The 12,393-nt window shown below is 50.5% G+C and overlaps 4 protein-coding genes across 4 annotated transcripts; 2 read left to right on the forward strand and 2 right to left on the reverse strand.

The window, feature by feature from the left end:
* Positions 1-520: 520 nt before the first annotated feature.
* Aspvir_004732 (chromatin-binding exonuclease XRN1) lies at positions 521-4,862 on the forward strand (the record flags this gene model as incomplete). Its single annotated transcript, XM_043267954.1, has 2 exons — positions 521-2,219; positions 2,317-4,862. The coding sequence occupies 2 exons, from the start codon at positions 521-523 to the stop codon at positions 4,860-4,862; spliced, it is 4,245 nt and encodes a 1,414-aa protein (XP_043123889.1).
* Positions 4,863-5,310: 448 nt separating this feature from the next.
* On the forward strand, positions 5,311-6,485 carry Aspvir_004733 (uncharacterized protein; the record flags this gene model as incomplete). Its single annotated transcript, XM_043267955.1, has 4 exons — positions 5,311-5,647; positions 5,722-5,799; positions 5,848-6,362; positions 6,438-6,485. 4 exons carry the CDS (start codon positions 5,311-5,313, stop codon positions 6,483-6,485), a joined length of 978 nt encoding a protein of 325 aa, XP_043123890.1.
* A 294-nt stretch (positions 6,486-6,779) lies between these two features.
* On the reverse strand, positions 6,780-8,582 carry Aspvir_004734 (cytochrome P450; the record flags this gene model as incomplete). Its single annotated transcript, XM_043267956.1, has 6 exons — positions 6,780-7,189; positions 7,253-7,870; positions 7,928-7,996; positions 8,059-8,143; positions 8,201-8,326; positions 8,382-8,582. The coding sequence occupies 6 exons, from the start codon at positions 8,580-8,582 to the stop codon at positions 6,780-6,782; spliced, it is 1,509 nt and encodes a 502-aa protein (XP_043123891.1).
* Positions 8,583-9,215: 633 nt separating this feature from the next.
* Positions 9,216-12,146, reverse strand: Aspvir_004735 (snoRNA-binding rRNA-processing protein PWP2; the record flags this gene model as incomplete). Its single annotated transcript, XM_043267957.1, has 5 exons — positions 9,216-11,049; positions 11,099-11,346; positions 11,397-11,892; positions 11,965-12,077; positions 12,129-12,146. The coding sequence occupies 5 exons, from the start codon at positions 12,144-12,146 to the stop codon at positions 9,216-9,218; spliced, it is 2,709 nt and encodes a 902-aa protein (XP_043123892.1).
* Between the last annotated feature and the right edge of the window lie 247 nt (positions 12,147-12,393).

A 12,393-nucleotide genomic window follows, 5' to 3' on the forward strand; every position in this document is an offset into this window, starting at 1 on the left:
GAGCTTCAATGGGGTTGCAGTAGAGCTTTGACTTGTGCATCGAGCTCTCGCACTTGAGAAACGCGACCTTCCCGTCGGCAGCGCGTTAATTGGCGCCGTAATCAGCCATTCCACTTTAGGAATAGCGGCTTGGCGGTGTGGCCTCGGAGCCGGCTCTAAAGGTCGCAAAGCGGTCACTTGGACGAGTCACTACTTCAGATTCATATCACCGCATTATTGAACTGCTATCCCTCCAGAAGGCGCCTCAGCCGCCTATTTCGCTTTTCTAGGCTTCCAGTGCTAGTCCTTTTGCTTTTATTTTTTACGTCTTTGTCTCTTACATTCCTTGAAGATACCCAGTCGTTCCTTTTCTGTCTACGACTATATTACCATTCAGTGAATGGTTTGCCTCCGAGCTTGGGTTCTTCATCGAGTTTTGACGACCAGTTACGACGACGACGACAACAGTCTGCGACGCTGCCGCGCCTGATTTGACTGACCAACTTCATTCTTGTTAGAATATACTTCGCACTCATTCGCCATGGGTGTTCCCAAGTTCTTCCGCTGGCTCAGCGAGCGCTACCCCACGATCTCCATGTTGATTGCGGAGAATCGGATACCTGAATTTGATGCGCTTTATCTCGACATGAACGGTATTATTCATAATTGTACACATAAAGACAGCGATTCTCCCACGTTTCGCATGACGGAGGATAAGATGTTTATTGCAATCTTCAACTATATCGAGCATCTGTACGGCAAGATCAAGCCAAGGAAGTTGTTCTTCATGGCAGTTGACGGTGTCGCTCCTCGCGCGAAGATGAACCAACAGCGTGCGAGACGGTTTAGGACGGCCTTGGATGCTGAGGTTGCAAAGGAGAAGGCCATCGCCCAGGGGATCGAGATGCCGAAAGAGGACCCATTTGACAGCAACTGCATCACTCCCGGTACGGAGTTCATGGCGAAGCTGACGCAACAATTAAAGTATTTCATTAACAAGAAAATCTCCGAAGACAAAGATTGGCAAGGGGTAGATATTGTGCTTTCGGGCCATGAGGTACCGGGAGAAGGTGAACATAAGATCATGGAGTATATCCGGCATGCGAAAGCACAGCCAGGGTATGACCCCAACATCCGTCACTGTCTCTATGGTCTTGATGCGGACTTGATCATGTTGGGCCTGCTTAGCCATGATCCTCATTTCTGTCTCCTTCGTGAGGAGGTTACATTTGGCCGCCAAGTTCAGAAGAAGCCTAAGGAACTTGAGCACCAAAACTTCTACCTCTTGCATCTTTGTATGGTTCGAGAATACCTGGAATTGGAGTTTCAGGAGTTGGAGCAGGAAGGGGTTCTGGATTTCCCATTTGATATGGAACGAGTCATCGACGACTTTATCCTGATGGCTTTCTTCGTCGGAAATGATTTCTTGCCTAATCTTCCTAATCTGCACATCAACGAGGGAGCCCTTTCGCTAATGTTTAAGATCTACAAGGACGTCTTGCCAAAAATGGGTGGCTACGTCAACGAGCAAGGTGTCATCAACTTGAAGCGCCTCGGTATGCTTATTGAAGCTCTGAGTGATGTTGAGTTTCGCTTTTTTGAAGTCGAATACTCGGACGCGAGGTGGATCAACGCCAAACGGAATGGTGCTGAGAACGGTTCTGAGCCCCAAGAGAAGCCAAAGGGCTTGACTCTCACGCCAGCCCAGAAGGAGCTTTTCAAAGAAATCAAAAAGTATGTTTTGAACAGGCCTGAGAAGGCATTAGGTTCAAGACCTCTAGATCTTCCTCCCACACTACCGGCTCGTGATCGCAAGTTTGTGGAGCAACTTGCAGACGACCTGCGACTCCCGTGGACCACAGTTGCGGATGAACATGGAGACCGGTTCATCAGACTTCAGCTGCCTGCCAACGAGGATGACGACAGCGAAGAGGAGGAAGATGAAGAGGCGTCTATGGCCGTACAGCGCGTCATTCGGAGATATGACAATGCGAAGGTCCAGGAGATTTTCCCCGAGGAAGCTCAGAAAGCAGCAGAGAAGAAATACGAGGAAAAATTCCAGGATTGGAAAGACAAATATTACATGAGCAAATTCGGCTGGGGTCTCGACAATCACGAGGAAATGCGGAAGCTGACGGAAAATTATGTGCAAGGTCTTCAATGGGTTCTGTATTATTATTACAGAGGCATTGCGTCTTGGCCATGGTTCTTCAAGTATCATTATGCGCCTATGATTTCTGGTACGTGCTGGCTACTCATCTAACATAATAACTTCTTTCCTTTCAATCCTGACCACAATTTTTTCGACCATCTCATTCGTTTGCTGACCATGACTAGATGTGATCAAGGGTCTGAACGCGGACATGAATTTTAAACTGGGTCAACCGTTCAAGCCTTATGAGCAGCTCATGGGTGTCTTACCTGACCGAAGCAAGCAAACTGTGCCTGCTGCGTTTCGGGACTTGATGACGTCCCCAGAGTCTCCCATCATCGACTTCTATCCGCGTGATTTTGAATTGGATATGAACGGCAAGAAGATGGAATGGGAGGCTGTTGTCAAGATTCCATTCATTGATGAACGTCGCCTCTTGGAAGCTCTTGCCACCAGAGAGCACCTCTTGACTCCGGAAGAAAAAGCGCGAAATGGGTTTGGGGTTAGTCTCAAGTTTACTTACTCACCGGAAGTGAACTTCGCTTACCCCTCGTCTCTCCCTGGTGTCTTCCCTGATATCCCCAGCTGCCATTGCATCGAGAACATTTTTGATTTGCCTACCATGGATGGCTTGGAACCTTATATTGGCTTGGTCGACGGTGTCCAGCTTGGAGCGGCTGCATTGGCCGGTTTCCCGAGTTTGAAGACTCTACCCCATGTAGGCCAGCTTGGTTTCCACGGCGTGTGCGTTTTCCAACAGGAAAGTCGCAACGAGAGTATGGTTATCACGGTACTCGACCCCGGGATCAGATCGAGTATTGAGCTGGCTAAGCAGAAGCTTGGGAAGCGTGTCTTTGTTGGCTACCCCTTTCTGCAGGAAGCTCTTGTCATCCGTGTATCTGACGAGCTGTTCGATTATCTGCTTCCGGAAGGAGAGAACCACGTGGTTTCGATTCCTCACACTGAGGCCCAAATTGATCAATGGAAGAAAAAGGCAGATAAGATTGAAGGGATTTACAGCCGCAGACTTGGCACTATTATTGGCCCCGTTGAGTCGATGGTGCACGTTCAACTCCTCAAGGGTCTGATCAAAACAGATGAGGGTGCGACAATCAAGGAATTCGCCGATATTCCGGGACAGGAAACCGACTATGCGCTACAGCTTGTCGTAGACGAAGTTATCAATCCGGATGAGCGCTTCATCGAACGTGATGCCCTGCCCATTGAGAAGGAATTTCCGGAAGGCTCGCGTGCCTTTTTCTTGGGCGATTACAATTATGGAAGACCGGTGCACATTACAGGGCACGAAGACGGCAAGGTTAATGGCTTGATTGCTGTGATCAAGGGCCGCGAGCCAGAGTTTGGAAAAGATCGCGCTAGAGAAGCGGAGAGGCTGTGTCCGTATATGCCCTCATTTGCCATTGCTCGCAGCCTACGTTTGAATCCATTGGTATTGGCAAAGATCACCTCCTCATTCTCTGTTGACATGGAGGGACAGCGCGTCAACCTCGGTCTGAACCTCAAGTTCGAAGCGAGAAAACAGAAAGTTCTTGGCTACTCCCGTCGCGGGGAGTCTGGCTGGGAATTCAGCCCTAAGGCAGTCGATCTTCTCCAGCAGTATATGATTAAATTCCCAGAGTTCATTGCTGGTATCCAGCGTAACCCTCAGAAGGACCGTTACCAGCCGACAGATTTCTACCCGGAGGATGTTGCACTTGTGAAGATGAAGGAAATCAGAGATTGGCTCAAAGCGATGGAAGCCAAAAAATTTGAGAGGGTTCCTCTTGAGGCTGAGCAGTTGGATTCTGATGTTGTGAAGTTGATTGAACAGGACGCGGATCAACTTGTGCAGAGTCAACCTCCGATGCAGCCTAAGAAGATCAGAGGTGTCCCCCGAAGCGCGCTTCTGCGGCCTTCGGACGTCGAGCAGCGTTTGCAGAACCAAACTTTCAAGCTTGGAGATCGTGTGGTCTATGCTCAAGATTCTGGCAAGGTACCCATTGCCACTCGAGGAACAGTTGTCGGCCTCACTCGGACGCCCCGAGCGATCTTGCTTGACGTTGTCTTTGATGTTTCCTTCATGAGCGGTACCACTCTGGGAGACCGCTGCTCGCCATTCCGCGGTCAAACAGTTTTGGCATCATCCGTTCTCAATGTTTCCTATCGTCAATTACTCGCCAGCACACGGGCTGCCGCCAGTCAACAGGCACAGAGCCAACCTTCGCCTTTGACAGTGGCAGGATACGGTGCTCCACTTGGGCCTAATGGGCAGGGTCAGCTGAAGGAGGCTCCGGCTCCTCCTCCATTGACCAACTCATACCGTGGAGCTGTCTCAGGCTTGGGTAATACACGAGGAAACGGTGCTCCTCATAGAGGACGTGGAGGTCGCGGTGCCGCAAATGGAGGATCGCCGCAGACTACTTTACCGTTCCGGCCCCACCCCAGCAGCGGTGACGGCAGTGAACAACGCGGCGGCAGGGGCCGTGGAGGCATGTACCGTACTCGTGGGGGGTATGTATCCGTGGATAATAGCAACCCGGAGGCAGACGTGATCAAAAACAATCCTCACTTCCGGCCTCAGAATTACTCCCAGGTGCCGCCTCCCAAAGCATTGAATCGTGGCAGTGGACGTGGGGGCCGCGGCGGTTTCCGCGGGTCGGACAGAGGAAGCGGGTCCAGAGGAAGGGGCAGTCACCGAGGAAGAGGTGCAGCTATTATAAACACTGAGTAAACGATGTGTTATGGTGCTCGAGTTGGACTTCTAACAGGGTATCATGCCCTCGGTTATGGCATGGTTGGGTGTTGACGGTAACTTGTCTGTCAATTGACTGGCTTTGTGACATAAGACATAGAAGGCCATATTTAAATTTGCTATGGAGAGCGCTCCTCTGTATCATTAGTCAAGCGTCCAGCGAACCAACATTCTTCCCTTCCGTAGTTAAGTGTGAGAGTTTATCTTGTATTAAGCATTCTTCCCCACGGTAATCCGCGCCCTGGATGTGGAGAAATATCCGCACTCTTAGTTACCGGATATGGAGTATCTTTGGGGAAGGTCTTTGATGCGGGGATGATATGCAAGATAGCGCATCACGTCTATTATTGCCAGTCTCCTTCTCATTCCGCTGAACTGTCTCTTTTCTATAACCATCGGTGTCGTATTCCTTGAATAGCATACAGACATGGCATCTGTAACCACTCGCCTCCCCATTTTCGACAACCTCACTATCGACCCCTCAGGGCCTCCAGGGAACGCATGGGGTCTATTCGGCAAGGACAATGAGTTGGGGATGCTGAACCTGCTCACCCCCGAAACAGTGCGCAGGGCAGCAGCAGAGGAGATTCGAGACGGCGTACGATTCTCGCTTGATCTGCCACTCGATCGAATCAAGAATCCCAGTTTCGGCCGCAAGCCGTTTGCGCGGGAGTTGGTGAACAAGGCGCCACGGATTGTGAATGATGATATCCTTGTCTTCAATACGCAGTGTAGTACGCAGTGGGATGGCTTTAGGCATTATGGTAAGATTGTGCCCTGACCACCAATACGCTGATGCGAGGTAGAGGAGTAGACTGACAGGCGCACTGCGCGGTAGGCAACCATACACATAAGTGCTACTTTAACGGGCATTCACTGGAGGACTTGAAAATCTCCCCTGTGATCGGGATTGACGGTAAGTCTGCCTTACACAATCTGACAAACGTCAAACTCACAGCTCTAGCCTGGGTCAAGCACGGCGGGATAGTGGGCAGAGGCGTGCTAATCGACTACGCCTCGTGGGCAACTAAGAACTCCATCCCCCTCAGCCCCTTCACCACAACCAAGATCCCCCTCTCTGCAATCAAGCAGATCGTCGAAGAGAACGACATCCGATTCCGCCCCGGCGATATCCTCTTCCTGCGCACTGGCTTCACAGCCGCCTACGACAAGCTCTCGCCGGACGACGAGCTGGCCATTTCTCAACGTGAAACGCCTCAATTTGCAGGCCTTGAGGCTGGAGAGGCCACTCTCCGCTGGCTCTGGGAGAATCAGTTCGCTGCCGTAGCGAGTGACTCGCCTAGTTTCGAGCCTTCGCCCATCGCAGGCCCTCAAGGCCCGCCGGAGTTTCAGCTACACCAGTGGTTACTGGCTGGCTGGGGGATGCCTATTGGGGAGTATTTTGATCTCGAGGGAGTGGCGGAGTATTGTGCGAAGACGAATCGGTGGAGTTTCTTCCTGTCGAGTGTGCCGTTGAAGGTCAGTCAGGTTGTTACTGTGCTTTTTGATCATGGGTGAGTGAATTGTACTGACGAGATCGCTGTATACCAACAGGTTCCTGGAGGCGTGGCGAGTCCTCCTAATGCAGTGGCTATCTTTTAGTCATTTCATACATATATCCCCATATAGGGATATCTGATTTACTAGATTGGATAGTTGAGATTACCAAATGTTTCATTTGTACTTTCTTCATGTGCACTAGGTAGGATGGAAAGTAAACAAAATAATGGAGATGGCAGTGCTCATAGGCGTCCAATAAATGAGTGGAGATTCAAAAAAATCAAAGATCAAAAGCAATATTCAGTCTGACCATCTATCCTTCGTCGAAAACTCCTTCAACAAACCATACGTTCAAGGGAAAACTCAAAACGTCTGCCATCTCTCCAGTCTCTCCTACTAAACGACGTCTCTCTTCTTCAGAAGAATCGTCGTCTGCATGTTAGGCATAATCTGCTCCCCAAGAGTGAGGTTCCTCGGTCTTTTGTTGTTGTCGTCCTCAAATTTGAACTCGTAGTCTGCAATCAAGCGACTCAAGACCGCCTTGTTCGTGTTCGCAGCGAAGAAACGGCCAGGGCAGGCTTGTCTACCGTAGCCGAAATGCATGTTTGACGGGCTGATGCTGACAAGGCTTGTGCTTCTTGCTTCGGGGTCTTCGCACCAACGGAATCCCTTGAAGGTAAGAGCATCCTCAACAATAGAGTCATCCATACCCATAGGCTTTGAAGGGAAGCAGATATGAGTGCCTTTCTCGAGAACCAAGCCATCAGAAAGAACCATCTTCTCCATAACCATGCGGTGAGTAGATACTGACAGGGTCAAACTGTTAGCATATCGAGCATAATATTGCACATCGAAAGGGATGCACTCACATTCTCCAGTGGGGTTAAAACGCTGTGATTCTCTCATAAAGCTGTCCAGGCGACGCTGAGAGGCGAAGGAAGCCTGAGTCACCTTGTCCCATCCGTCTTTCAGAGTCTCGCGGATCTCCTCCCTAAGAGGCTCAACGTACTCGGGCCGAATCATAAGATCGTAGATAGCATGGGTCATCAGCATAGAGCTCGTATGGACAACCGCCAAAGCCATCACAATAAGCAACATCTGCGAGATATTCGCAGGATCCTTGTCGAAGTCGTCCTCTGCAAGGTCCATCATCCACTGAAGAAAATCGTCCGGCTTCTCGTATGCAGGATCATTCATTTCTGCGTTACGACGGGCCAAGATCATCGGGATGAAAAGCTCTTTCTGAACAAATCGTAGCTGAGTGCGGAGCTTCTTGACACTGGGGAGCATCTTGGCAACCAATGGACGCATGAAGTTGGGGAACGGACGCAGCAAAATAACAGTCACACCGAGATTGACCGTGTAGCTGGTGACTGTTTTCAGCCACTGTGGGTTACGGCAGATGTTCTCTCCAACAATGACGCGAGAAGTAGCCCGAGTAACAAGGCCCAGGATCATGTCGTATAGGTTGACCGGAACCCAGCGATCTAGAGCGGTGGTCAGCCTGGAGTTCACCCAGATTATGAGGATTGAGTTGGACATACCATCACAGTCAGGCACTTCTACCTGGAATGCGAACTGAAGTTCATCGAGGAGACGAGGAAGGACTCGACCTTGAATTTGTCTTTTGTCAACCTTAGACACTCAAGCAAATGTACATGAAGTATGCACTTACCGATAGCTGGAGTCAGACCCTTGTGAACTGTCTTCACAGGTAAATGGCTATCAATAAGAACATTGGTGTATTTGCCAAGGATGTTCTATTGCGAGGCGTCAGTTCATTCCTACCTCATAAAGTCAGGAAGCCGACAACATACCTCGAATTGCGCATCGACGCCGCTGAGCTTGGATGGAGGCAAGTGACGAATCTCCGGAAGGTACTTTGGAGGCAAAACAAGCAAGTCACCATCTGCCTTGAGGACACGGTAGGGCTGATCTCTGTACTGCAAGGCCGTCAACTTGAGGATGGCATATGTGAGTAGAAAGAGAGGTAAGTACCTTCTCATAACCGTACTTGATGAGGTACGGCGCCACGAAAATGAACAGGAGCCGGTTAATGAAGTCCAGAAAGAAGCGACTGAATCTGACTGTGGGGATTTCGGCTGAGGCCTCGCCTGGTGGGTAATGATAGAAATAGAGAGACGAGGAGAGTAGTAGGGCAAATGGCCAACATGGCAGTTCGAGCGTCTGGTCAGCCATGACTGACAACTTGGCAATATGATGACGCGAAGCTGTGCTAATGATGTTCCATTCAGCGATTGATTGATATGATGAAGCGCTATGGGAGTGTATGAGCAGAGTAATGGCGTAGGGTGAGGGAGGTAAGGAGAGGGAAGCTCGCGAGATGCATCGATAGGGGAGGGCATTTCTATCTGTGCAGCAAGCGAGGCAGGTGAATGAGCAAATGATCAGCCACGGAGAGAGCCGCTAATGAAAGGAATTAGAATGCTGGATATCTCCAGATGCTGTGAATGTTGTGCTAGATATGCAGTTACCAGACGGCATATTCCATGATGTGAAGACCCTAACGGGAATAATCCGCCTAACAGCGAGCATAAGTGAGAGTCGGCTCATCAGCGTTCCCTGAGAACTTTGTGGAAGACAAATGCCCAAGGACGAGCTTGCTAGATCATCAATAGTCTATTTGAACGGATATGCTATTAGCACATGCTAACCAAGGAACAACAGGCTATAGGAAAGACTCCAGGACTTTTACTTGCTCCCTTTTCCAGGTATATGAAAACAATCGAACGCCAGACGCAAATGCAAGAAGAGAAGATGAAGTATGCGAGAGGAATGCCAAATGAGGTGTACAAGACGAAGTGAGTGAGATCATTCGAGGCCAACCCATTCCCCCTCCCTATCATCACCATCTGCATCAGACATGCGCTCATCCTCGCCGCCCATAATTACGGCATCGTAATCCTGAATAGCTTTCGGAGCGCCATTCTTTTTGTCTGCAAGTACCGGTTTAGAGAGGAGATAATTGAGATCGTACACATTCTTCTCTGTCAACTTCCTCAAATTCTCCCTAATGTCGTCAACAGCCCGTTGTACGGCACGCAGTTCTGTTGCGAGCATGCCTGCATTATCCTTGAAGTAGCGACCATGGATGCTCAGGAGAGATTCAATCCACCGCAAGTTGAACTCCAGGTGAGGCGTTTCTTCAGCAGCCTGGGCTACAAATCGCAGGAAGCGAGAAAGGTAGACAGTGGGCAGTGCGCGTACCACAAGAGAGATCTCTGAGGGTGGAATAGCCTCATAGACAGCGCGAATGAGCTTCGACTCGTTAAGACGGAAAGCCATGACCAACGCTTTCAAGAACGTATTGTCATCGTCTGCTGTGTTCATCGAGTGCGCCTTCTTGGCAGCCTCAAGGGTGGCAAGGATAGTGGTGGGAGTGATATCGATATCGAGGTCAAATGGATCGAAGACAAATTCGGTGTCGAGACTGTAAACGAGAAGACCTTCCGTCGAAGCTGCACAAAATGCGCGCCCGGTTGGGGAGAAATCGACTGCAGTGACACGCACTTCAGGTCGAGTCTTACGTGTCCCAGCATCTCCGCGCTTCGCACCGGGAAGGCTGCGGTCAATGCGATCCTCCAGATCCGATGCCTCGCCTGTCTCGTCAATGAGACCTCGAGGGCCAGCCTCTGTCAAATCACGACTGTTCAAGATTTCCTGGGTGCCGTCTAGAGAGGTGTTGACGCTGACTGTGTATTTCTTGAGCAGTGCGCCCGATCTCACATCGTACAGGCAAATGTGCTTGCTGTTGCCCCCAGCCAGGATACAAGAGCCGTCAGCGCTGTATGTGATGCAATTGAAATGTTTGGTTGCCGCCGAGTTCGCGGCAGTCACACGATCACCCATTTTGCGGCCGCCGGACACATCGCGGCGACCATCAATGCCTCCTTCCTGGACAGCGTTGTCCACAGACCAGAAGGTCAACTGGCCGTCCAGAGTAGATGCGGCAACCTGCTTCCCGTCAGGCCGGAATGCCACATTCAGAATATCTGACATAAGCTGCAAAGGTTCGCTAGTCTGCGTCCTTCCGAAAATGCTCCATACTCGGACAGTACGGTCCCAGCTACCGCTAACTAGATGGTTGCCGTCCGCGGCGAACGCGAGAGACGATACGGGCCCTTCGTGACCGGACAATTGGTCTAGAAGCTGACCTGTCTGCACCGACCACACGTGGATATCGAAAGAATCCGGTGACCCGGCGCAAATGACCTCACCACTTGGGTCGACGGCGAGAGACGTGAAAGCCGTCCGGGACGGTGCAGTGAAGGTTCGGAAGTTGCGATAACGAATGAGATCCCATGCCCTCACTGAGCCATCAAGAGACGCGGTAAATAAAACACTTCCTTTCTTGGCAAACTGGCACGCAGTGACTCCGCTCGAATGCTCGGTGAACGTGACAATGCAAAAGCCGGACTTGACGTCCCAGACCTTTACTTTTCCATCATCCGCGGCAGTAACAATCTTTTGCCCGTCTGGGGAGTAGGCAAGAGCGTTCATCGAATCCAAGTGACCCTGCTGCTTCAAGATATAGGACTCCGATTGCCATTCCCACACGAGCAATTGACCATGTTTCGACGAGCCAAAGGCCAACCACTCACCGGACTTATTGACTGTCACGAAGTCGATGTTACTCTGAGAAACACTAAAACTAGTCAGCCTAACAGTCCATCATCAGGTAAGGGGAGTCATACCTCAGTTGATGGATCGGGTTGAAGTCCGGCAGATCGTACAGGCCGAAAAGGCCGTTGGAGAAACCTACAACCAAGAGATTCGAAGGGGCGTGAAATGTAGCACAGTTGACCTTGGCATCATTCTGCATGAAGTAGTCCTTTTTGACAATCCGCCAACGAGCTTCGGCAATATCTTCCATCGTATCCGGATCTTTCTTAGCCACGTACTCCCACCTGAAAAGAGCTCCATCTGAACTGATTGTGTAGATCTTGGATGGTGTCAGCAAGGGAATCCCGTAAATATTTCGGTTCGACTTACGGATTCTTGATCCGCTGTAAAATAGGCTGCCTTCACGCCTTGACGATGGCCGGCCAGGGTGGTGGGTTCGAAGCCTTCCTCCGGATCTAAACTCCATATCCGTGCTGTGAGGTCTTTGGATGCGGTAAGGAGGAAGCGTGAGTCTCTGGACCACTCAATATTCTCAATGACATCGAAATGGGCGGCGAGGTCTCGGTGCAGAACAAAGGGTGCGAATTCGATCTCCCCGTTATTATCGGTACCCGGGGTCGAAGGTGTGTGCCAGATCTGCAACCGTCTTCCCACTCCGACAGCGAAATGACGACCTGTTGCCGAGAATTTGAGTGCAGTGACTCGACCTTTAAAGGAGAAGTGGTGAATTACGATCTTGCGAACGAAATTTGTCAAGATAGCGCGACCATTCTCGTCAACAGAGAGCAGAAGGTTGCCGCGCGGCGAAAGATCTAAACGATCGATATTGGTGCGATGCGAGAATGGAAGTGTGTATGACGTGTTCCTTCAGCAGGGCCATCCAGTCAGCTCAAAAAATCCGACAGGTATTCCACAGCATGTAAGAGACCGAACATACTGGACAAGGTCGAAAACTGTGACCCTATTGCCTACTGGGGAAAGCAAGCAGTTTCCATCGGGCGTGAAGAGAAGATTTCCTTTGCGATATACCGTCCCCAGGAGGTTGGAGAACTGCGATTGAGTCAGAATTGCGGTCGCAAGGAGGGCAAGAAATAAACTCACCTTGAAATCTGTCTTCATTGTCTCTGATAAGCGTGCGTAGCTTCTCAGTCTTCGCCTGCAGTCGATCTTCAAAAAAATCGTCTTCCCAAACAGGCGATAAGAGAGCTGATCATTTGTTAATCCGAGGCCGAGGACGCTTGCTCTAATTAGTACTAGCGCTGTCCGGGGCCCAAGGTCACGTTTGCTTGTTTGCTTGTGTTTGCTTCTCCACCGGATCTGCGATTCAGGGGCAGCAGCCAATTCCAAAGCATACCAGAACCGATCC

The sequence above is a fragment of the Aspergillus viridinutans genome (genome assembly GCF_018404265.1).
Source record: "Aspergillus viridinutans IFM 47045 DNA, scaffold_2, whole genome shotgun sequence".
Lineage (NCBI taxonomy): Eukaryota > Fungi > Ascomycota > Eurotiomycetes > Eurotiales > Aspergillaceae > Aspergillus > Aspergillus viridinutans.